Below are 26554 nucleotides of genomic sequence, written 5' to 3' on the forward strand. Positions count from 1 at the left end.
ATGAGAGCAGTGAGCAGCCAGTAGTCCCCCAGTGCTCTGGTGAGCGAAGCAAGAGCCACTCAGGACTCCTCTGGGCCACTAATTGGAACTCTAAATCATTGTGTCACCTGTCACTCAAGGCAGCGTGTGCAAAGGAGGGTGTGGGAATCCATAGACTGGCTGTGATCTCCAGCTTAGGGAGGGACAAGACTAGTGGAGGTGGGCTGTGCTCAGCCTTCAAAGCAGAGAAATTCTAATGACAGCAGGCTACAGAGGACAGAGAAGAAGTACACCATGTCCTTTGCCAGATAGTTCAGTCTAATGCAATGGTGAAGGACCTAAAGGCTGCGCCAGCATGGCTGCGCCAGCATGGCTGCCGATCTCCTATTGATGTGATTATTGTAAGTAGATTGAGAGTTGGTTGCAATCGCTGGGATCCTGCCGTAACCCTGTCCACCCAGTTATTTGTTTTGTTTTTGTTTCTCCCCAGTTTGGTTTAATCATATTGTCATTCTTAGTACTGCTAACTCCCACTGTTGGCCCGAGGCAGGTGTTGACAACCATGTGCTTCCTCTGATACACATGGTGTGGCCAGCTGCTTCAGCACAGGAGGCTTTACAACATTCTTCTCTAATCTTAACTCTTTTTGTCAAGACGCCTTAACCAACCAGTAGGGCGGCTGTGGCACATGAGGTAGAGCGCCTGTAACCACAAGGTTGGTGGTTCAAACCCCTCTACCGGCAACATGCCGAGGTGTCCTTGAGCAAGACACCTAACCCCAAGTTGCTCCCCGGGCGCTTCATTGCAGCCCACTGCTCCTCCGGGATGGGTTAAATGCAGAGAAAAAATTTCCCCATTGTGGGACTAATAAAGGATTGATTATTATTATTATTATTATTATTATTAGGAGTCAGTCATCAGGGGACAAGGACGAGATCCTCAAACAGTTAGTTGTGTACATCTAGTTGTGTTTATGTAGGGACAAAATGGAGGATTAAACTCTGGCCTTTAGCCCTGCATCACTTTTCCACTGGAATTAAATCCGTCTTGATGGGCCCCCTCACTTGTGTCTTCAAAATCCCTACTGCAGTGTACAGTTTGATGGATGAAGCCTCCAACAGGCATTTCACCAAGCAAGAACCTTGTGTTAAGTTTATTTAGAACAGTAATAAGTGTATTAATGAACTAAATCTAGTTCGACAGAGGTGCAGATTTTAGTAGTACATTGGTTGGAGACGGGACGAGTCTGGATTCTCTAGATTTGGAGTCCTGCCAGTCTCTCCTCTGATGAAAGTGGAGAACCCCCCATGATACCAACCTAAAGGGGGAGAGAGAGGAGGAGAGTGAAGTGTAGAGCTGTGGTGGAGTGTGGTTGAAGAAAAGCGAAGCGTGGCTCTGTGTAGGTGCTGTCAGAATATATAGAGTGCATAATTGGAAGCTGGGAGGCGATAGCTTTGGGGGGTCCTTCCTCTTGAACTTCAGTTCCGATCATAAATCCATTCAGTTCTACAGTTGCCTTGCTCCTCATACTGTACACAGACAGCTCAGTAAGCATTGGAGAAGTGCAGTGAACCCTCAATGCCTTTCTGCCTTTCTTTTCAGACTATATTATTCCTATTTTTGGTCTGCCAGAGTCAGCATTTATTGCAATGCTGATTCTTTGTCTCATGACTTTATTTCTTATTATTATTTCTACATCAGGGTGAGGACTGTGCTACAGTGTGTCCTCCTGGACTCTACGGACCAAGCTGCATGTCTACCTGCTCCTGCCATAATCATGCATCCTGCTCTCCAGTTGACGGCTCCTGCATATGCAGGGAAGGTACAGTACAGTTGACTCATGGTTAAAGGTTCAGAGCAACTCCTGAGGTTTATAAGATATGCTACACTGACTGCAATGTGTACACGGAAACATCTTACAAGGATGCACACATACAGACTTTACTTTACAAAGTAGGTTGTTTTTGTAGACATGAAGTATTTCACACAACCGCCAGATGACTGCTGGCTTTCATTTAATCTCTGCTTGCTATGTTCAGTTTTCTTTTTATTGAATAAAACATCATACAAGCAATTCTTAATAAATGAATTGTTTAGGAAACATTTGGTGCCAATCCATCTTATTTCATTGGATAAGTGAAAACATTGACCTGCTCAGGATCATCCTCTGTCTGTTATTGTCTTCAAAAAATGTAATTTAAATCCATCTTGTTGTTGTTGAGATATTTCAGTGTTGACCCAAGTGTTGGACTGACCAAGAGTCATTGTCATCCCTAGAGGCATGCATTGGAACAAATACATTTTTTCATAACACAGTTATTTTTTTCTGTTTTATATCCCTTAAATTAAATCTTACATCTCTGTTCTCTCTAACGCCAGGCTGGCAAGGTGTGGACTGCTCCATCCTCTGCTCCAGCGGTACGTGGGGTCTGGGCTGTAATCTGACATGCTTATGTGCCAATGGAGCTGCATGTGACCCCATGGATGGCATCTGTACATGTTCACCTGGCTGGAGGGCACAGCACTGTGGCGAGTCCTGTTCTGTAAGTCTGTCTTATAACTGACTGGCAAAGAATAATGGGGGTCTTGAACTCAGATTTTTTCTCATTGTGCCCATGTGCAGAGTTTTTAAAGATATAATAGCAAGTGTTTGTTGTTGTCAGGACGGCACCTATGGGCTGGAGTGTCGTGAGCGCTGTGACTGTAGCCATGCTGATGGTTGTGATCCAGTGAGTGGCTACTGCCGCTGCTACCCCGGCTGGACAGGTCAGTATTGCTGTTAAAAAAACCCTTCTCAGAGCAGGCTCACATTTGTATCAGACATAACCTCTGAGATCCAAACTGTATTTATACATCCTCCTCATCAAATCAAAGACATGAGATGCTAGTCAGACATACCTATTTACCAAAACAGGAAAATATGCAGCGGCATTCGTGATTTATGTTTAACAGTATGTTTACAGAATGTCTCAGCAGTGTTTGGTTAATTAAATGTTCAATTTGTTTTGCCACTGAGCCGGTGGGGTATGAGAATGAGAATTGTTGAGAATTGAGCTCTAAATTAATTATCTTCTCTCACACTGGATGCTGATATGCAATCATGCTTATGTTGCATCCCTTATTGGTTATAAACAACGTCTGAAGTGACTCACTAGATAAATATTTGTATAGCGAATCAAATCATTGTCCCAGAATGCTGTCAGGAGTTTTAAACATTGCCTCTCATATTTTTATTTCTGGCTCTGTTAATTATTTAAAGTTCCAGGTTGTTGTGAAGTCTGACTGAACAAACTGCCATATGGAAGATTTCTTAGTAGTCGTAGGCTCGTTTGATTTCTTGCCTTTTAAAACATTTGTTTTCAAGGAAAGAGGTAGAGGTATGAATGTCACAGCAAGGGTGAGGATCATTATGCTTAAAAATGAAGCCTCGCATCTGAATGTCAAATACAGGGGGGCTGGCTGAGGACCTGGTCTCTGAGCCTGGGTGGAGCGGTGCAGTCAGGGAGGGAATAGATTCAGAGGGAAAGGTCAAGCCTGTGAGCTCTCAGCAGCCCACTCCATTCAGTCTCCTGAGCTTAGGGCATTTTTTCTAGGAAACAATGTGGGTTTTTTATTATCTGCAAGAACGGAGCTGGCAAAACAGACCTCTCATGCTCTGAATCCTGCACAAGTTGGGACCATCTGTCAGCCTTAATTGAGTCACCGGGGTGCAGGGCTGGGGGCAGCGTGCAGCCCATTGGGCCGGACAAACACACATACATACGCACTTGAATCGTAGAGGCTTGACAATGGGCTCTCTGAAGGAACTAGCACCTAAAGAGAGGAAGTCGTCTGTTTCGTCACAGAACTAAGTCAGGAATGGAATAAAATGGCTATTTACAGAAACGCTGGATCTATCTTTTTTTCTGTAAACACTGACATATCACAGAGTTGTTATGGCATACTTCTTTGCTGTCAACTTGCTGTTTGTTTTAGTGTGTTTTTTTTTTAAACTGTCAAGAAGTTTGACTCTAAGAGTGTGTCCAGTAAGTCGTCTGTGACCCACATAGTTGTTGCTGAACTGTCGTAAGCCTGACATCAGCCTATACAAAGATGCAAGAGAGCGCTGTGACCGGACGCTTGATGCACAGGCTTCATGATGGTCCATGTTAAATAGGACTTCACCTTTTATTTCTGAAGAGATTCCATGTCATAGAACAGGTACTGTGAGTGTGTGTTTACATGCACTGAGAGAGAGAGACTTAAAGAGGGAGAGAGAGGTTTGCTTTTCTCTGCTCACTCTCTACAAATTGGATAGTGGGACCTCTGGCACTTCTCAGCGCAAAGCCTCCTTTGAAGACGCTTCAGTTCTGGCTTCATCTCGCTCTTTCTTCTTCTCCCTCGCTAGGCATCCAAAGCCCCTCTGTTTGTCACCATTAGACTGAAAAGTGTGATGCTCTGTCCGCATTCATTTTCTGACAGTAAAGGCAGTCAGGTTTTTTTCTGCCTGGCCTAGCAGAACCTCAAACACACTTGCACAAGCCTTGCCCTCCTTTTGATGTCCATGGCGGGGCCTCAGACAAAATCACGCCTACCATGCCCCCTCCTCATCAGCACTAACATTTCCTCTCCTTTACTCCTCCGTTCCAGCCCTAAGGCGCCCTGGTTACTGTATAACATCAGTCCCACGAGTTTAGCCTAGGTTTAATTCAAAGGTACTGCACTAATGCTGCTTTAATGGCCACACCATTCTCAGATATTCTCACTCAAAGAAAATTTCAAATGAGGCTTCGAACTAAGGGCTGGCGCTTGAAAGGTTGCAGAGTTTGTGCGTGTGTGTGAAAATCTGACTCTAAGTGTGCATATGTGTTTGCAGCGATATATTTTATTTTATGAGACTGTGTGCGTGTACATGTGATTTACCCCTTTCTTGGGGTTATTACTGAGCCAAAACGGGCTGCTACGACAGATGTGCTAATGCATTCATCCGCACATGACGAGCACTGTATGGATGCAGTGTTTCGCGTTTGTTGGTTGGAGCTGCGCCAAACACACAGCGACACTTCCAGACTGTGCTCTTGTAGCCAGAGTACTTCCCCTTCGGCTCTGTACACTTCCTCGGCTCTGCTGAAAGAGAATGGGAGACAAGCTGGGCCTCTCTGGAGACCCAACCCTGTTAATCAACACAGTGCACTGGCAGGGAGCCCCAGTCAGATCAAAAATAAAATACATTTGGAAAGGAGAAACAGAGTCTGAAAGGATGGGCTGAACTGGAAAAAAACCAGACTCCAAACAGCAGCTTCTTTATTCAGGAACGAAATCAAGCGAGGATCCATGCTGGGTGAATAGCCCTCCACGGATCCACTGTGATCAGGCTTTGTGAATGCTGTCCTTTGATGGTGTGTCTTTACAGACGGCAGGCTCTTTAGAATATTTCAGCCCACCACTCTTAGCCTTCTTGGTGTGCATTCGCTGAATATTCTTGTAATGTTCCCGCAGGAATCCACTGTGATAACGTGTGCCCACAAGGCTTCTGGGGACCCAACTGTTCAGTCAGCTGTTCCTGTCAGAACGGAGGATCCTGCTCTCCAGAGGACGGTACATGTGTGTGTGCACCCGGCTACAGGGGGACGTCCTGCAAAAGAAGTGAGCCTCTTCCTTTTTCTTTCCCCAGGCAACCTCTCTTTATCTAAACCTTTTAAGTAATAATGACCGGAGCTTTAGGGCGCCACCATAACAAACTCCATCACAGTGTTGACCTTGCGTTGATCTTTGTAGAGTTGTTGAAGGGTGAGCCTGCTGAGGAGGAGCACTTAGTTGTCGGTCATAACTGCTTGAGTGTAAACCCTTCATCACGGCTATCACTTAATCACAGTGTCTTTACCTCTACAGCAACACACACACACACACACACACACACACACACACACACACACCACACACACACACACACACACACACACACACACACACTCCTCACCCCGCTGCCCTGTCCTCAACAACCAACGCACAGTGGGAGACTCACAGTCCTCGTCCGAGGCTCATCAGAGGGCGTGCTCACTGGGAGTGCGAGCTCTGGTTTCTGAATGGGGTCTGTCTGGGGCCACTCTCAAGTGATGAGCTCACTGATTGGGAGTGGAATTCACAGTCACAAACCTGTAAACATCAATTTGAGTTCAATGTAAAACAGAGACTTAAACAATCTCTATTTCTCTCTCTCCATCTCATTTTCTCTCTCTCTCTCTCTCTCTCTCTCTCTCTCTGTATGTGTGAAAGACGGAGAGGAAGTTATTAGTCCTGCAAATTCAATGTTTACACAGATAATGTTCTCATCAGGTGAAAACCTCACAACTGCAGTTTTGCTGTTTTTCCCTGTTGAAACTTTAATTGGAGGATTATATGCTCCTCCAGATGATAAAGGCGTATCACACCTGGTGCTTTAAATCAAATCAAAACCCCTGGGGTAAAGTTTACATTGCATGGTTGTAAAACATCAAACCAAGGCTGTGTTTATCAATTACTAAAAGGTTTCTTTTTGTAGAAATACCTGACTGTTCTCTGAAAATGGTGATTATTGGAGTAGGAAACCAAGCAAATCACCGGCTATGAAAAAAGGAAAATAACATGAATTTTTAAGGTTCTTACTGAACTGAAATGAATTTTTTTTTTTTATATAAATTGCAGTCTCTTATCATGGTGTCTAAGTTAGTGCTCTGTTAGTATAATTACCTTTATACCCCATCTTGAATATATCTTAATCATCCACATTCTTTTAAAATCAAATCTTAACACACAGCTGTGTATTTTATAGATGATCAAAACTTAACATAAAAAAGACTTTCCCCATTCTATTAACTACTTTACTACTCCATCTCTGGCAGCAGATGAAATGGGAGTGATTACAATAAAGACTGACTTCTCTGCTTTCCCCCCCACACCCTTTGCTGTCTCTTCTAGTCTCTTCTGCTTTAATTCTTCCTGCCTTGATTTTTCTGTTCTCCCTTGATCACTCTTGCCATGCCCTGTTTCATTATTATATTCCCCTTGTTCCATCCGATGTTGTCGACTGATTCCTTCCGCTCTCCTGCCACGCTCTGCCGGCTGCAGTCTGCTCTCCGGGGTTCTACGGGCATCGCTGCAGCCAGTCGTGTCCGCAGTGTGTGCACAGCACCGGGCCGTGTCATCATGTCACGGGCCACTGTGAGTGCCTGTCTGGCTTCTCCGGTTCTCTATGCAACCAAGGCAAGTAGCCTTCTGTGTCCTTTAGACCTTTTCCTGCTGTTTCACTTACTCTCAAATCCATTCACGGTGAAGCTTTTAGTAGTTGCTACTGGGAAAGTAATTTTTTTTATATGAAAATGCCTGGCATTTGGTCTTGACAGGAAATACAAAAAAATGGTCAGGGAATAATATTGATTATAACAAAAAGTAAGACCATCATTTATAATAGTAATAATGGTACGTCAAAGGTTATTATGTGCTGATGCCTACAATATCTAATGTTATGTAAGCTTAATTTATATGTCTAAAAAGGTCTTTCTGTATTTTATGAGGACACCTGTACGTTTCCTTCAGCCCATTCTGTGCTCAGTGGCTCTAATAAGATCAAATGGATGACCCGCTGTCTCTCCCACTGGCATCTTAGCCTTGCAACTTTGAATAATGGTTGTTATCAGTGCACTCCAGACCAGATAGAAAAAAAAAACAACCTTCAACAGGATCCTGAATATTGCTGAGGCCGACTTTTTTTTAGACAAAGAACATGTCAAGAAAATGCTGCTGTCCCTCTTCCTAATTCTGCAGAGAGCGCTGCATGTAAATTGCTTTTCATGCACACACAAAGCCAAAGAAACAACACGTGCAGGCGAGACGTCTTCTTGTTAAAGTTAATTGCAAGGCAACCAGGCAAACTTTTTCGTTGTGTATAGCCTCTGCAATGTTGTTTGAATTACATTTCTTGTTAACAGAACACATCCTTACAGTCCATTATTTTAGCCTCTGATGTGATTGATGTGAAAAAAGAAGTTTCTTATTTGTGATGATTTAGCCATTATCCTTGTTGTATGTGTTAAGGCCACAGACATTTTAGAGGAAACTTATAAAGAGATTGAAGTAAAATATTTGGTTGACATGTCAAATGTTTAATTTAAATTAAAAGTACCATCTATTCAAAAGCAAATATGTTAACCGTTTGTCCAATATCGACTTGCTATTCTTTTTGTGACCAAAGGTATTAGTCTCGTCAATGCCGCCTTAAAGTGTAGAGGAAATCTGCACTCCATCACGTATTGAGAAATTGCACCTACATATAAGCGTACTGTAGATTTTATTTTAATAATTCACTTTTTTTTTTTTTTATAAATTACGGAAAGGCAATAGGGAACCTTTGAATTCTCTGCCATGGCTTTAAGCAATGTCTTACAAATAAATGTTTAATAGGTTAGCTGAAGGAAGTGAAAAGAAGAAGAAAAAAAAGAGTCCTAATTTGGACTATAATTACTGGTGAGAAGGCATCAAGCCACGAGGGACGAAGGTGGCCAACATCACGCACATCCCGTTTGCGTCCTCACTCATCCTCTGTCCGGCACACAAAGTCCCAGCCTAATGAAGCTCTCCCAGTGTGTTGAGGCTTGAATCCCAGAAGCAGCAGTATGGGGGAGCCAACCTCATGGCCTAATGACAACCTGCTTGAAAGAGCTTGAAAGTGCTCTCAAGAAGAGGGGAAAGCCAGTTGAAATGTAATCATTAAAATCACCCCACATTAAAATGAGTCAGACCCATTTCTTTCACAGCCAGCCACCTTATCTGATATTTCTAACGCTGGGCTATTCTCTTTATATGATACCTTTGATGTATCTGCTGGTGCTGCAGCTTCCTGATCCTGATGGTTAGATACACCTTGGTTCAATTTGTCTCACAGGCCAACAAGAAAACACAATGGAGGCTTCATTGGAAATGAGATCTTTTATTGAAGAGTGCCAGAGAGCAGTGAAATATTAATTTCATAAAAAATGTATACGGTGGTCTGTGTACATGGTCTATTTTAATTCTGTGGCACATCACTCATCCCACTCTAGTGAGATGAAATGGAGGCAGCGATTGACTCCTCCTTTTGTTTAAACAGATCACTTCACTTCATGTCCACTCAAATAGAACAATATTATCCATTAGAGGAATATGTTTACACAACCTTTCACAGAATGAGTTTGATGTCATAATGTTAATCGAATTTACTGGTCTTTGCTTGTAAGTGATAATATGCAAATATGGGTTGTTTTGTGAAGTTTTTTTTGTGTTTGTGTGTTTTGCAGTGTGCCCAAGTGGCAGGTATGGGAGGGTATGCACTGAGATCTGCCTCTGTACAAACAACGGCACCTGCAACCCCATCGACGGCTCCTGCCAATGCTTTCCTGGATGGATCGGAGCGGATTGCTCTCATGGTGTGATTTCTCTCCCTCATGCTGTGTTTGATTGCCTTTTTTTTCTCAGATTTTCCCTTCTCATTGTCTGTCTCCACTGCTAATTTCTGCCTCACATTTAACTTTATACACATTAATCATTTTCATGAACTTACATATTCCAAAACTACCCTCATCCCCAGTTGATTTAAAACTGATTGCTTGCTTAAGTGATTGTTACAATACATTGTGCTTTATGATTTACGGCGCTGGGGGCCAAAGAGCATTAGCAGAGCTTTGAGAAATGCCATGGAAAATTGATGTGTGTTTTTTTTTTATTGCAATAACTACTTAAAGCACTTATAATGCAAATACTTTTACGTTATTTAGCCTGACACATTTGCTCGTCTTTTGCTTGTCTGGTCTTGATGCAGCAATTTCCTAACGTCCAAATTACAAATTACTCCCATGTGAGACAGAATCATAGCCTTGAACTTAGGTTTAACTAATGGGCTTGTGACAACATTATATGTGTGGAAAATATTAAGGCATTTCCTCAAAATTCAGTGTTGTGTGCTTCATGTATGCATAGGGCATAGAGTTTGTGTGGGAGTATCTGTGACCATGAGCTTGACTGTCTCTCTGGCGTCTGCAGCCTGCCCCTCTGGCCACTGGGGCCCTGATTGTCTCAACTCGTGTAACTGTCACAACGGAGCCCAGTGCAGCGCCTATGATGGAGAGTGCAGGTGCAGCCCCGGCTGGACCGGACTCTACTGCACACAGCGTGAGTCTCTCCCATCCAGTTAATAGACACACAGTGGCATCTACTGGCAGTCAAACAGAACTGCGTTAGATGACAAGTGGGAATCATTTCTTTAGAGACAACCGGGCAACTAGATGATTTTCATTTTTCTTTTTTTTTTTTAGAAGGAGCCACATCAAAACAACACTAATGGTCACTTCATTCATTTGCTAATTAAACATTCCAGTCATTCACCAACGGATAGTGCATATCATTTACATCAGTCAACTAATTTGAATTACATTATCTATCACCCCAAGGGTCTTTTTCTTGTGATGCCATGCTCCTGCTGTTGTGCATGGAAATGTCTGTTCTCCTTGTTCTCTCATATAGATTTTTACCATTTCCAGTTGGCATGTTCTTTATTTCCGCCTATATGTTACGTTAACATGTTAACCAGATTTTCTGCTGAAGCAGGAAATGTTTCACTTCATTCACATTGTCCTTTATTGAGTATGCTGCAGACACATTGACTAGTATTGATTTCCGTGTGTCCCTGCAATATGACCTTGACTCTTTACATTGTCTTCCCTTCCCTTTGTTTTCTCCACCCCTCCCATCCCAACGTTTTATACATCTCTGTCCCAGGCTGTCCTTCAGGGTTCTACGGCAGGGACTGCTCGGAAGTCTGTCGCTGCCAAAACGGCGCAGACTGTGACCACATCACTGGCCAGTGTGCTTGCCGAACAGGCTTCATTGGGACGAGCTGTGAGCTGAGTTGAGTAGACCCAACACATTTTAGCACTGAGCAAAATTAGCCTGTGGTTGTGTGTGTGTGTGTCTGTGTGTGTGTGTGTGTGTGTGTGTGTGTGTGTGTGTGTGTGTGTGTGTGTGTGTGTGTGTGTGTGTGTGTGTGTGTGTGTGTGTGTGTGTGTGTGTGTGTGTGTGTGTATTTGTGTGTTCTATAAACACTTTGGCTCCCCCTCTAAGTGCTTTAATTTTGATGGATGTAGTAATGCACCTCTCTCCCATGCAGAGTGTCCTGCTGGTACATTTGGATATGGTTGCCAGCAGCTGTGTGAGTGCCTGAACAATGCTACCTGTGACTATGTGACTGGAACGTGCTACTGCAGCCCCGGATATAAAGGCATCCGTTGTGATCAAGGTGAGAGGTGATCGAGATGATCGAGGCTCTCCACTGTATTACCACTCAAACACAGATGTGTATGTGGTGTTTAAACAACCCACGTTCTGTGTTTTCTCTGTAGCAGCTCTGATGATGGAGGAGCTGAACCCGTACACCAAGATTAGCCCAGCGCGAGGCTCAGAGCGCCAGTCTGCAGGGGCCGTCATGGGCATCATCTTTCTGCTCCTCATCATCATGGCCATGCTCAGCCTGTTTGTGTGGTACAGACAGAGGCAGAGGGACAAAGGCCATGAGATCCAACCCAGTGTGTCGTACACACAGGCGATGCACATCACCAACACAGACTATTCCCTGTCTGGTAAGATGTTTTATTTCTCCCCAGAGAAAGTTGATGCATACTACGATGGACAAATGTGGAGCTGCAATGATTAGTAAATTAATCGATTAGGGGAGAAATTTGATTTCTAAAGCAAAAATACCAAAAATGTTATAGTTCCAGCTTCTTAAATAAAAGGATTTGCTGCATTTTTCTTTGCCGTATATGATGGTATTCTGAATGTACTTGGGTTTTGGTGTTTTGGTTGGTCAAAATATGCTTCACTTTGGGGTCTGGAAAATGATTATGATAATCTAGAATCAAGAAAAGAATCAGCACATTAATCAATTGTAAAAATGATTGATATTAATAGCCCCAATTCTAGATGTCCTGCATTAGTCCATCAATTAGACATTACTTATGTTTAATTGTGATTAATTGGGGGCAAAAACAGGCATACATGTTAAAATCTTTGTATATAAACAAATGAACTGGCATGCTTAATTCAATCGTCTCTAGAGTATGATTGGTGCCGACCCAAAAATTAAAAAAAATGGCAAATTAAGTCATCAGCACTTACAACTGATGCACAGCAGCAAAACAGGAAACAGGCACATTTCAGGCTCAGTGCTGATTACTTTATTTGCGGATATTGATAACTTCATGCATGTCAGTATTTTGAAGATGGTTTACACATAAATATTGACACACAAATACTTATTTAGTTTTCAAACCTCTCACCTGTTGTTTTAAACCCTCAGAGTGTGGCAGTACTGTAGCCATGAGGACCAGCGCTGCCGAGGTCAATCAGAGCCAGGGCAGCAGTGGCCAGTGCTTCTCCAACCCCAGTTACCACACCGTGGCCCAGTGCAATGTTGTCTCAACCATCTCCAGCAACCTGGATGGCAGTCTGACCCTCAAAGTATGGCCACTATCCACATCTATTGAAAAGCATAAAAGTATTAAAGTATTGAAGTATAAAATCAACACCAAACTGTGCTCTTTCTTTCAGTCAAGCACTCTGAAAAGCCGAAATGGCTCAGAATGGAGAGCCTACTGCAACCTCAATGACCTCGGTCAGTTTACCTCTCTTCCTTACTATGATAGTTCACATACAGCCTGAATGTATGGACTTCGTAGAATCCTTACTTCAAGGGCAAAGCTCAAACCTCATATAGGCGCCAGCGTTGGACACAGCCACCCTGCTGTGAATGAAGATGAACCAGGGGTTTCTTGTTAGACATAACCTTTGCTCTGATTTTGATAAGATATGCGGGTGGGACAGAGAAAGCTGTGGTGAGGAAGTGAATAGGTTTCACAGTGGGCTCATTAGTCCTCTTTCGCTTCCCCCACAGGCATATTTCTCATTGATGGCTTACACTGGGTCAGATCCTACACTCCTGGGTTGTGAGTTATAGAAAATTAAGCGTGACAAAAAATACCTCTGGTTCAAATACCCATATTTTAGCCTTATAAACAGTACATTAACATTACATAAATGGGTTATAACACTCTGCAATGTAGTTGTGAGCAAATGTAAATATTGATTCATGTATTTATCAAACCCTACAGCTCATCCTTCTGTGGGCATTAGGACTGGTGTGTTAATAGATAATGAATGACAATATAGTTAAAGACAGTTATACTAATATTTAATAAACTCTTTATGTCCATCTGTATTACTATTGTATACATTTGTTAAATGTTTATATTCGGTGCTAAAATACAGTGTTACAGAGATTATGTATTCAATATAAACATTTCAGTAGTCTTATGGTTTGTGGTGGTGCATACTGATAGAGAATGTAGATACTGTATTGCCGATATGAAAACTAGGCTTGTGTACTGATTTCAGACTTGTTACTGCTTAGCGACATGCAAAAACCTTAATATCTATGATTCATTTTTTAAAGGGCAATATCTCAAACTGCACATTTTCATTTTGTGTTAAAGCAGACAGCAGATCAATCATAATGACATGTCCCTTTTAAAAAAAGTCGTGGATGTTCAGCCTGCTGTACTTAAGTAATGGACTGATGTAGCCTTAACAGGCTTGTCCTCTCTTCGTGATGTGTTGTTGTTTGGCACGTATCCCATTATGTCCACAGTTGATTATATAAGCTTGTAAGCCTCCTTGGGGAAATGTGACAGCAAGTAGGTGAAACATTCAGTATCTCCTCACATTCACGTTCCTCGCATTCTTCTAAATAAAGACATACTACGTTGAACATTTTAATGATGTACTCCCTTTCAACCCTCTCACATTAGGGTAGGGGAATGAATTCATATGTTGTGCTTGACTTTCATGTTTTGACATTTGTTGCAGATGTTCAACAGGGGGAGACACAGACACAGAGAGGCTCCAAAAAAGGTATGTCATTAATTTAAGTAACGGTGTATGTGTGTGTGTATGTGTGTTCGTATGTGTGTGTGGGTGGGCAAACATACTGCGTGTGGAACTCTGTTCAGCTTCACCAGCACCAATATTATAAAATCCTTTAATGCTCAACATCCCATGTATCAATTTCCCCATTTGGTTTCTATTCCCCTCAGAGACTCTCTGACCCCAAACCCCATATCCTTATATTCTCCATGATTTATGTGAAATCTCTCTGCACTTTGGACAAGATCATGGTGGGCTGAGGTTTTGTTCCAATGGTTATTGCTCTCCATGGCTCAGTGCCCAATACGTGATTTTGTCTCCCACACTGCAGTCGGTGGTGAATGTGGGGGACCCAGGGGTGTGGAGAGTGGTTTGAAGGAGCTTTGCTGCGGTCTCTAATGAGGCCTCTTATCAGACTGATGAGACTGTTATGGATGAGATGAGCCTTCAACTCTCTCCCCTCTGTACTCTGATTACTATATACCACCATTAGTCACCTGTCGGAGACAAAAGAAGTACAACTTCTTCAGAATGGCAACGATATTCATTGCCATTCTCCAGGCCGCAGACTCTGATGTCTGTTTAAAACTTTAGTGGTCCAGTATTAATACCACTGCAATAAGTCAGTGACAATCCATTCGTCTTTGTTGATGCTAAATATGTCCTTGTCTCGCGGCTACTACAGATTACATCAAGGGCTCCATGTGCAGCAACAGCTCCTGCTCCCTGAATAGTGAGAATCCATACGCCACCATTAGAGACCCACCAGGGCTGGCTTGCAAGCACACAGAGAGCAGCTATGTGGAGATGAAGTCCCCCTCCCACCGTGAAGTGCCCTTTGGAGGCACTGCCACCCTCCTGGGCAGTGCGAGCAGGAATGTCTATGATGTTGGTGAGTGTGTTGTTGCTCTGGTGTGTGGAGCTCAGCAGGGTCCTGCAGCTTATAGCCTCTCTGGTCATGTCCCCTACTGTGAGCCTGTACAGACTTTGTAAGAATTGATAAGAGGAAATGTGAGCTGCCTCTTGATTGCATGCACCTCTCCTTACTCCTTTGTTCCTCAGCCTGTGCCTGCCTGTTAAGCCTCAGTTTTTCTCACCTACCTCTCCTGCTTGTTTCCTTCCGTTCTTTCCTGAACTACCACAGAGCCAACAGTGAGCGTCCTGCAGGGACCCAATGGAATGGCCACTGGTTTCTCCCAAAGCCCCTATGACCTCCCTCGCAGCAGCCACCTCCCCAGCCACTATGACATACTGCCCATGCGTCACAGCCCCACGCACACCCCCGCCACCCCCAGAAAGCCCCAGCTCCCTGCTCTAGAGGGGCAAACCCTCCGCCCGGCTCCGACAGGGTGCCGGCATCCAGGCAAGGTTCAGCCAACTTTCAACCAACGGCCCTCCCTCTGTCTCCGTGTGTGTTCAATTAGATACTGAGATGTTGAGATGGAGGGACAGCCACAGCTCTTCTGGACCCTGCTCTCTTTGGCTCCCTCACTTACAGTCTTTTTGTGGCCCTGAAGGAGGGAGGGGAGGAAAGAGGGTCATACACACCAGCGACCATTCAACCATTTTATTTTCTTATAGAACTGATCACTCAAACTGCTGTCCGGCCTCTTTATAGACCTCCTGAAGTGGAACATAATGGTTCCAAACAGTGCTAAGGGCAGCACACATGGATCGGGTGGACGGATTATTTACAAGGAGAGAGCAATGCTCACGATCATTTAAAGCCCATGATATAGGTTTACTATTCAGGAGCAGCCAAGTGTTTATAATGCCCCATAAACAGAAGTGATTTTCTCAACAGGAAGAAAGGTATAGCAACCTTGACCATTTCAAATCAGGTGAAGATTTACTACATGGAGACATCAGAGTTTATGAATTGTTACTGTGTGCAGCAGCAGCAGATCACAACACAGCTGACATTAAGAGGTTAATGATAATTTGCTCTGAAGTGAAGAAATGTTTAGTCAAATAGCAGAGAACTCTCTGTTCTAAATGTTAAACACGGAAACGCGGCTGAGAGTGATCCAAGTCTGATAAAGCATGGATAAATCGTAAAATATTGTAATGGTCCTTTTATTCACTGTTATCCAGTAATGATCACACAGTTAAAACTAAGGCGTAACATTTTGTGTGTAACTCAAGAGCTTCTTTTAAATTGCATTGTAAATGACGCCTGGTGTATCAGGTGATGCATTCAGGTCACCATTGTTTAAGCATTATGCCGTAAATAAGAGATACACACATACAGTAGATCTCAAGTTTGGATTTTTCTCCCCACACTGATGAGGTGATCAGATATTGTGTTGTTTTCTATGTGAAAGGATTATTCTTGCAAATGTCTTAGTTTACATATTTTAATTATTGGGTGTTGAAAAGGGATTACTTTGACCTTTTATGTTTTGTATTTATACAGCTAATTGCTTTATTTATTGATTTATATTAGTGATGGTGACTTTTTATCAATGTGACACTAGAATAAAAAATAAAAAAAGATGAGCATGATCAGATAATGGATACCCTCCGATGTAGATAACACACAATTTATCTTCTTGTGAGATGATCAGTGTCATTTTGTGAGTGTTTTTGAAGTTACTTAAAATGTTCTTTATCTCTCTGTCGGATTGTAAATTGAAAATAAGGTTTCATCTGACTAAGTCAAGACCCACAAAGTATTACAAAGGGAAACACACTGTATGTAAAATGTCAATTTCTAAAATATTTTATGTTTGTATCAGGCAGATTAAATTATTTATTAATTAAACTGAATTTATTCATTCACTATGTGAATTCCATTTCACTCTCTGTAGAAGCAATAACATGTTGACAATCGATGCCCAGACAGCGATTCATTAGTGCTGGACATTATGACATCTTTGACCAGTGTGGTGACAGTGGATCATATTTTACGTGAAAGATTTTTCCAGTTGCTGTCATATCAATGCTGCTTGTTGTGTTGGGAAAATGAGTTTCGAATTCAAAGTCTATTCTGCCATCAGAAACCTGTTTTGGTCAGGTTAATACCTGGATAGATATATAGAAGATTCATTTATGTCTCGTGTCAAGTGTTGGACAGGATATGTCTCTCTTCATCTGTTGCTCTGAATAGTAAACATTATGCTAATGAATGTTGACAAGCCTGATGAATGAAGGATTCCATTCTAACAAATGGGAAATGTTAATAATATCTGTTGCTGGGTGCCAAAATGGCCACACATTTTCTCTTGCTTCTTGATTCATGAATAGGGACATTTTGTCAAATAGCTATTATGTTAAATAAGCTTTTCAGAGAGGTTATCACAGGATTAATGCATTGTAGGTTTCACAGTTCTGTATAACTTGTAATTAAAAGTGCATTTTACTATTTTGAACGTCTGTGAAGATGATTTCAAGATGTCTTTTCAAAATGAATCCAATTATAATAATACATAAAAATAGCAAACATCTATTTGCTATGTAAAGATATAGTGGAGCAATCATCCTGAGCAGAGAATTAAGACTTTTTTCTGTCTGTGTGGCTGTTATCCGCCTCTTCGTTCTGAAACGTAGCACCAACCCTCGGGTTCCTCCTCAGTTAAACACTGTTAGCTCTTGCAGCACTTTTGTTGTTTGCACTTTTAGCTGAGAGCCGCAGACTCAGCTGTCGTCATGTTGAGAGCAGTTGAGAGGCAGTAGATTATCTCCCAATTTCACTTTTAGAACCTTTAAGTAACATTTTGAATGCTTTAAGGTTTCAAGCCTGTTTCAACTCTGACCCGTAGCCTACATCACTGCAGCAAGGTGAGTAGTTAAACAGCAGTATATTTCATTTGTTACAGGACTGCAGTCTTTTCTGTGCATGCACTGAACTTCTAGCCCAGTTATTTAGTGACTTTAGCCATAGCATGGACACTGTAATCATGAAAACATGCATCTTATACAGTTAAAACGATGCGTAGTGTTACATTAACCACAGCAACCCAGCTGACAGCTAACAAGCCATGAGTGATGCCCCACTGCAAGGAAATGGAACCAATAAGTCAAGAAGCTTATGGACCAAATACAACCGAGTACTTCAGAGAGAGAGCTAGAAAGAGAGAGAAGCATGAGAAGACGAGGTCACACTGCAGCAGGAGAGAGAGATTTCGATTTTGCATCTTGTTGAATATCCTGCCAACAATTAATGGGATTTCTCACAGCTCAGAGGGGACAGAGAGGTAAGGAGAGCAACATAACTGAGGTTTTATTCAATTTATTAGACGTCAGATTGGGAGCAGGGCAGAGACTGAAAGGTGAAAAGTTCCAACTGTGTGCAAATCAAATGTCTCTCAGCACGACTTCCTGCTAAAAAGGTGCTGTAACTACTACTTGTGTTTAAATGCTGCTGAAGAGCACTGCAGTCACTGTGACAGAAAGGGAATATATTTTACATTTTCTGAGCCTTTCCTCATTGTTCAGCCACTCTGGATCAATCTGGATTAAGTTCTATTGCAAAGTACATTAACCAATTAAGGTATTTAACTCCTCTGCTCCAAGGATTACTAGAGTCTCACTGACACATTAACATCTGTACACAACCATACCCCATAATTTCTATTTTCCTATAGCAGCGTCAACTATTTCAGAGGAAGGATTTATTTTATTTTATCGGGCATTTACATTTTCGGTATGAAATCAATCCTGGCAGGAGAATAAGGAAAAACGCATTCCTGTGTGATAGATTGAATAATAAAGTTACAGACTTAGTTGCATATTATCACACAATTATCTCACTTTTTATATATTGCATTGCATGTTATCTGGTAACAAGGCAAGTCAATTTCATTTATATATAAGAATAGAATATAATGAGTAAATTTAACAATGACAAAGAAGAAAACATACAAGAAAAAAAAACCAGTGAACCCCTCACCAACCTCACAAAAACTAGCACAGGCAAAAGAGTGAATGTACAAGTTAAATGTCAATAAACCCTCATTCTCTGTGTCATAGAAGCAGAAAGAACGTGCACAGTAACTTTAATATGTTTAAGACCATAAGTGGTTTATTCCCAAACAAATATATGTATGAATGTGAATAAAGGATCACATACTTTTACATAATTTTTTCCCCAAAATCTAATTATGTCATAATAACCAACATTAGCAAAAATAATGCACGTTTCTTTTCAGACCAAAGAGGCCGAAGAGTTTCATGTAAAAATATCCCTCATAGGGTTCACACAGTGAAGGTGCAACACATTAAATAAAACAACCCGGACAATGTATCAATTCGAGGTAGGACTGTCTTCAGGCTGATTATTAAAATGTAAAATATTGCAGAGCCAAAGAAGAACTGCGGGGACGTTCGCTTACTAATGCAGGCCTAGGGCATAATCCTTTCTGCTGCAGTCAGCCTGTCAGCTACATCTTTCTGCCGAAGCTGTTTTTCACAGAGGCTGCCACTGAAAAGAGGCTATACCTCTAAATGCTCTGACAGAGTCGCTACTTTATTTTATTCTCAAGAGGCTGTACCTGGATGCTGACCACACAGCTGCTGGATAACCTGTCACCTTCACTTCAGTCTGACTTCAGCCGTTAAGAGTCAGAGTGGTAGATTTATGTGGGGTTGGGAAAAATGAACATAAAACATTTTTTGAAGGGACTGACACATGACTAGCTCTGTTAAAGTTTGTATTTTCCAGAAGAAATCAGGAGTTTAATCAGTTCTCAGTTTAATAGTGTGTGTACCATTTGACTGAACTCTGTTGTGGATGAGTCCGTAGCAGAGCTCAGCTGCAGATCTTTATTGCAGTCACGTCTTGCTACAGGAACTGTGAGGATCCATCACACCAAAGCTGGATCTTTACTTAGCCACTCTTTAATGCATAATCAGTATTCATCCCAGTGAGGGTGATCTTTTTCACTTCTTCTGTGTCTATAACTGATCCTGAACTCAGGTTAAAATGTACTTTGACACACAAATCTCCAAACCAATAATCCCTTTAACAAAGTTGTTATATGGACAAAAGATTAGTCTAAATTATGATAAATAGAGAGGTCAGGAGGACTCTGTGAGAAAACTTTGGATGTTTACATATAAAATTAAGCTGACACATTTCAGACATTTATCTGATAAGAATCTGATTTCTACTCTTCTCACTAGGTGTGGAGGAATTTACCAATGATCATATTTTATAATTGAATCAGTTGCCTCAAAACTTCATAACATAGACGAGCAAAAGGGTTATTTATTATCAAACTCATTTGATCTTGAATTGTGAATACTTTCAAGATTTATTCAGGCAGAAGCTAGAATATCACTATTAGGTGAAGCTGGGTGTTCAGGCTGTAGCCCTTAATGTCAGTTTAAAGGGCTTCACAGTGCCCACATTATTAAATATCTAATTAGTTAATTAGTCATTTGCATAGTTTCACCCTGAGAACAATAAAAACTACTACAAGAAAGTATAGGAAATAAGCGAACTGAAACAAAAGAAAAAGGATAATGTGTTTAGATGAAAACTGCTGTTCTGCCTATTGGCCACCAGGGGGAAGACATGGTGACCAAACGTGTGAGAGAGGATGAAGAGATGATGAAGGGATGAAACCAGTGAGGAGTGAGTAAAGAGCTTTCTTTCTTTATGGGTGCCCCCTGATTATTGCCTCCCATTTAAAATACCAGAAAATACAAATACAAAACATGACAAACCATGAAATGTTCAACTAGGTCCAGGAGTGATTTGACTGACATTTAGTCAGAAATGGTTCCATGGGGACCTGAAATCTCGCAAATAACTAATATTAATACTAATACTAACCCTAAAAATACGTTCAAACTTGTTTAAGTGACTAATATTTCAGAACTAGGTCTAACAAAAGTAAGTAATGCTAGAACAGTTTAAGTGCAAAACCAAGTTCATTATATATATACACTCTTTTCAATCTATTTATTTTAGGAGAGTGTACATTAATCAGCAATAAGAAATGTTTTACTAAAGTTTGATAAAAATGTTAAAATGAATTCTATGACTGTTTGCTATGGTAAAGTCAGAGGCTTGTAGGACATTGCAAATTAGTCTTAAGGGACACTTCTTAAAGAAAGAATGACTGACTGATGTCCTTTTTTTACAAGGTGAAACTTGAAGGCAGCAGGGACATTATTTTATGGATGATACCAGTTGATTTTGTATTAAATCCTTGGTGAACCATCCCTATATGACCCTCGGTAGGGACCTTGATCTTGGATAACAATGTACTCTTGATAAACATTTAACCCATTATTATGTTTGACCAGCTTTATGATGGTGTCATGGAAATTAAAAGCACTTAAGCACACACAAAATAATGCACAAAAGACTAATGGGTCGAAGATTTTAAATATATTAGAGACCATACCTTCACAGAGAGATCCAAAAGAGGTGTCTCCTCAAAGGGGGATACAGTTTACTTTTCTAGTACTACAGGACAAAGAAACAACACATGATTAGCCCCTGTGCTTCTTATACAAGACGGCCAATAGGTCATAACTGCCCTTGCTGCAACCATACCTTATTTGCAAATTAGCTTTACTTTGTATTTCCTAGTTTGTATGGATGATACTTAAGCACGCTCCTTGACTTTAACGTTTACATGCTGCTCCAGGTTGACAATTTTATGTGACCCAGACACAGACACAGACACACAGACAGGAGAAATGAATAACACAAGAACCATATGCTACTGTAATCACCTGTTGTAACCACAAGAACTCTTCCCAAAGGATGTGTATAACAAATACAAAATACATGAACAAATGGTCAAAGTTAATGCGTCATGTCAGTTTACCGCCACAAAGGTGATGCGGCTTGTATGACTTATTATCAGCATTGTTGTTGAGCTGTTTCAGTTTTCTGATATACAGTATTTTCTGTTAGTTAAATCAGGCTGGCTGATTTCTTCCAGCCTTCTTGAAGCTCATTTCAATAGTTAAAAAAACATGTATTATTCCTCTTGACCATGTAAATTACCTCCAACAATAGGCTCACACCATCAACAAGCAGACCCAATTATAAGGTAATTCCATCTGTATTTTCAGCAGGGATATTGACTAATTCTGTGTCTATGATTCATAGTGTCCTTACTAGTCACAATTTATGACAGGCTGTCTAACAACTCAAAGATGACAGATTGTATTTACATAAGACAGGCCAAAGCAAAGCTGTCACAGTATTGGTCTGATTTAAATTCTCAGAATAAGCCTCTACACGGCTGTAGCTCCTTGTGAATGTCCTGAGTTAAAACAGAAGATGCTGTTCCTGTGAAAACTCCTTCTCTCTGTCTGTCACATGTTTGTAAAAGAGGCACAGACTGTTCAAAACACCCTGTTTGGCTTCTTCTTTTTGCAATTGGAAGTTAGCTTTTTCAAAAAAGGCTGTTGCCATGGATGCTCTGTTCCTCCCCTTTGACAGCAGACATATTTGAGGTATTGACAAGCCTTCATCTTTACAATCTCCTTGTTATTTGATGGAGTGGAACGCCCACAGAAGATGACTGTTTTTTGATCCATTGCTCTTAAGCTCGGTCATTTGATGTGATTCTGCAGAGGCTATACTTCACTGTCTCATGTTTCAGTCAGTAACCAATTCAGGACGTTAGAGATCATACCTTTATGTGTCTCTCTGTCTGTCTGCCTGTCTGTCTGTCTGTCTGTCTGTCTGTCTGTCTGTCTGTCTGTCTGTCTGTCTGTCTGTCTGTCTGTCTGTCTGTCTGTCTGTCTGTCTGTCTGTTAATATGAGGCTTCAACTGTCTGAGAAGATTTTTTAGAACAAAACTCCCTCTTTGTGTTATGATCCCTACAGTGAAGCTCAGCAAAGAAAAACTGTCCTGGGAAACAAAAAAAGGGAAAAGGACTTACTTAGACTGCTGGAGCCTCATATTACCTTCAGATAAACTGTTAAATGTATATTTGCACAGAATGAGGATACTGTCCCCCATCACCCACATCACATTGGAAGTGCTGTAAAAACAAAATTGTAGTGTGGATATTGTTTAAGACAGACTGGCAAAAATGTGAACCAATCCTTCAAGGGAATACAAAAAGACTTACTCAGGTAGCCCTTCACATTTTCAATGTCTCCTCATTCGTCATTCAAATTATTCATCCAGTATATCAGTATCTATCGGTAATATTTTTTATGCAAATTATTTGTTCTGTTAGGTCACAAAATCAATTAATGTTGTTCCATAATGAAGAAAACTACATTTCAACATGACTGCTGTCAGCTTGTATATATACATTTCAAATAAACAATCTTTCTTGAGCCTTTTTTAAGTTTCTTTTTTTGTTAATCCGGACAACACTATCTCCATAGATTTGGAGACCTTTGTTGAAACTGTCCATAACATTGGATGTCAGATAAAATGTGATATTGGGACATTTCAGTAAAGTGTACATCGAAGGCATTTTTATGAATTTTGACTTCAGAGATTGGACTTGCCCAGCACGTTATCTCACTTCCTGTGAACATCTTGACATCTGAAATACCAGCCAATATCTCTGTGTGATGAGGAAGCCTTAGAGGAAAGCAGATGATTCATCCTTTTCAACACAGATATCCTTGACTGGAGTCAGGGGCTCTCAGTCTGTGTATGATTCAATTTCACACAGACAATTTAAAACCCCTAGACTCTGTCAGTTGCTGCTGAGTATTTGAGTTGTCATGAAGACTCTCCTTTTTAAATTATTTATGCAACTATAGCTTCTCTGCTCAAATGGGAAAAAGGTCAAATGTGATTGAGCGTTCATAGATTCAGGCAACTTTACATCTAGTACTACTATTTCATCTATTGTAATCCCTCACTTTCCAACTTTTTACTCATTGTTAAGGTCATAACATGTCAAACATTTTTTGTTTAGTGACTGTCATGACCACAAACCTGCAATGTGGATGTCATTGTCATAAAGATATAGTTACAACATCAAAGAAGACAAAATCTGCAATCTTCCAGTATACAAATATGGTCATTGGTAAATTTCAACAGAACTGTATGTCTTGATGATCACCACACAAGGGCAGTAGAGGGCAAGATAATGGACCATGATCTATCAGGCTTCAAGCAACTGCTGCTTTTCTGCACCAATTCAGCTGACTGTCTGTTGACTGCAGCTTCTAACATCGTCACACGTCCAAGTCTAAATGAAACAGTTGTATTCCTTAATGCTCTGCTCTTCTAACATTTTAGGAGATTAGTGTACATCGTATACTGTGTAATTTCAGTAATGTTGTACTGTTATTTATCAAACTAGACTGTGCATTTAATTTATATGATGTAGATATCAATCACAAATCTTTCTTTATTGTCTCTGATGGGAGATTTGGTTTTGCAACAGGTGGCCAACTACATTCCACGATATCTCAAGATATTGAAGAAGCATTAAAGGTGGCATTATATTTAACTGATCATAAACCTGTCACATCTGTACGTTTTGTAGGAATGTAGGGGATTAAGCAATCATTTCAAATGTAACTACTTTTACTTTTTTCATGGCAAAAGGATGTAAAATAGAGCTAAAAAACTCCATTATTTTGTCAATTGAAATATTTTTTTTACTATTTTGTTAACCAAATAATCTTTTTTTAACGTAGCCAGAAAATTGCTGTATCCACCTTCTCAGGTGTGAGGTTCTGATGCTTGTTTTTTTTGTCATAGGTAATGAAGTACTTCAATTAATAAAAGTATTTCAACAGGTAGCTGCATAAATTAAATTAAAAATCAGATTGTATTATTCTGAGATGGTATGAGCTTAATAATCATAATCATGACGATAACAGGCTATGATCAAGCTCTGTGTGAGTGTTTTTCCTAAGTAGTGTTTATTAAAAACAACAGACTGTTTCCTCACAGACACACCTCTCTGTCATCAGTGACGTCAGTGACGTCGGTGAGGTTTGTAATCACGTCACGTCAGGTCTGCATAAAGCGGACTACACAGGCTGTCATAGGATCCATCCACTCCACTGTGAATCCCTTTTTCTTTATGATAACAAATTTAAAAAAAATACAGTGAGGAATCATATTACTTATCAACAGAAATCTTGGTTCATATTCGACAGATTCATTTCAACCGAGATGTGAGTAGATTCTTCTTTTATTGAGAATAAAAACAAACGACGCCCACACACACAGTCTTTATAATTAAGGTGCTTTATGTGTTTATTTTTGAGCATTCTGTGATGTATTTTCTTATGATGTCTGTTAGCGTTACAATTGAGTTCCTTTGATTGATTATTTTGTAGTTGGATGGTTCATTAAGACAATTGACCGACGTGGTAAATGTGTTATATTATTGTGGTAAAGCTATATGCATTGCAAGAATAATTCAATGCTTTACATTGAGCATCCCAGCCTGTGTTTGATTGACTATATTTACAATGCGTCCATTTGTAACAAAGGCTTATTTTATTACATTCCGTGTTTGCTCCATAAGATGGCTTCTTGTGATGTGTGATATGAGAAACCCCCTCTGTGGTCAGCTGTGTTTTCAAAGGACCAAATGCTGCAATGGCTTTGCACGAAATACAAGTGTTGCAAGCTCATCATTCAAGGTTCTTTACTATTTTTCCAGCACCACCATAACATATTTTCACCTTCATCTTTCTGCTCTGTTTATCTTGGGCGTGTGTGGTTTCCCCCCTGTCAAACATAAGGAATGCAAATGGCTGATGAGGTTGAGGTTGAGGGTTCTCTTCATGGCCAAAAAGGGAACAGATGCTGAGTGAAATGTTGTGGTGGTTCCCTCCAGCATCAGACTGCCCATCCTCCCTGCCTCCTGCTGTTAAAACAGCCCTTTAATCCCTACAGCCAGAGACTGACTGTCCAGCAGCCACTGCCTTGGTCTCTTGGGACATAATTACAACACTGTGATGCTCAAAGCAAAAGTCAAAAGGCCTTTATTTCTGAGCTAAAAAAAAAAAATCACATGCAGTGTCTAGAGAGGTTCAACAATTTCTAAGGGTTCAGTGTCAAAATCATGCATGACTGTTTGGGGGCAATGTAGAAAAATAGATGTCCCTTGCATGATAAATCAAAAGGTATTGGGGAAAAAAATGAAAAACGCTCCAATTATAACATCCATTTTGGATTTGATCTCATTCAATTTTTGAAATATTGATAAAATCTAAACAAGAGAAGAATGAAATATGTTTTCATTATTTGTATTTTTGATTGATTTACCTGACAAACCATTTGGCAGTTCCATATTTACAAACAAGTTCAGTGTGAACAAGCAATGTCCATAGGTCAGGGTCAACTACAAGGGAAACGAGTTTTTTACATTTAACCAATGGTACAACCACAAAAGGCATATTCCAATATTTTAAATGAAAAGCTAGCAGATACAGAATACTACACGTGATGTTCCCAAACAGTGTGGAAAGTTTATGTCTGCTTCAGGGTAAAATTAAAATGATGGGAATATTATGGGTCAAGAGGTAAAGAAATCGCTGTCAATCTGTCATCTCTGCATCTAACTGTTGGAAGTGACTCATACAAACAATAGTGGATGTGAATAGAGAAGTTGGCTTGTTGGCTAACAAGAAGAGGAAATCCGTTGTGTCCTTATTTGTGCTGCTTTTATGAAGAAAACTGTGGTGAATGAGAAGATTGCAGTT

General features: G+C 40.7%; 1 protein-coding gene across 1 annotated transcript in view; it reads left to right on the forward strand.

Annotated features, from left to right (window-relative positions):
* The window catches only part of megf11 (multiple EGF-like-domains 11), a 50658-nt gene extending 35396 nt beyond the window's left edge, over window positions 1–15262 (forward strand). Inside the window, 16 exon segments of the mRNA XM_054619468.1 lie at window positions 1681–1801; window positions 2359–2522; window positions 2643–2745; window positions 5458–5604; window positions 7066–7200; window positions 9270–9398; window positions 10012–10140; window positions 10747–10875; window positions 11135–11263; window positions 11367–11598; window positions 12354–12483; window positions 12574–12637; window positions 13888–13932; window positions 14630–14836; window positions 15089–15225; window positions 15227–15262. Of these exon segments, the coding sequence (XP_054475443.1) occupies window positions 1681–1801; window positions 2359–2522; window positions 2643–2745; window positions 5458–5604; window positions 7066–7200; window positions 9270–9398; window positions 10012–10140; window positions 10747–10875; window positions 11135–11263; window positions 11367–11598; window positions 12354–12483; window positions 12574–12637; window positions 13888–13932; window positions 14630–14836; window positions 15089–15225; window positions 15227–15262 (2037 nt within the window).
* The last annotated feature ends 11292 nt before the right edge of the window (window positions 15263–26554 follow it).

The sequence above is a fragment of the Anoplopoma fimbria genome, chromosome 19 (assembly GCF_027596085.1).
Source record: "Anoplopoma fimbria isolate UVic2021 breed Golden Eagle Sablefish chromosome 19, Afim_UVic_2022, whole genome shotgun sequence".
Classification (NCBI taxonomy): Eukaryota; Metazoa; Chordata; class Actinopteri; order Perciformes; family Anoplopomatidae; genus Anoplopoma; species Anoplopoma fimbria.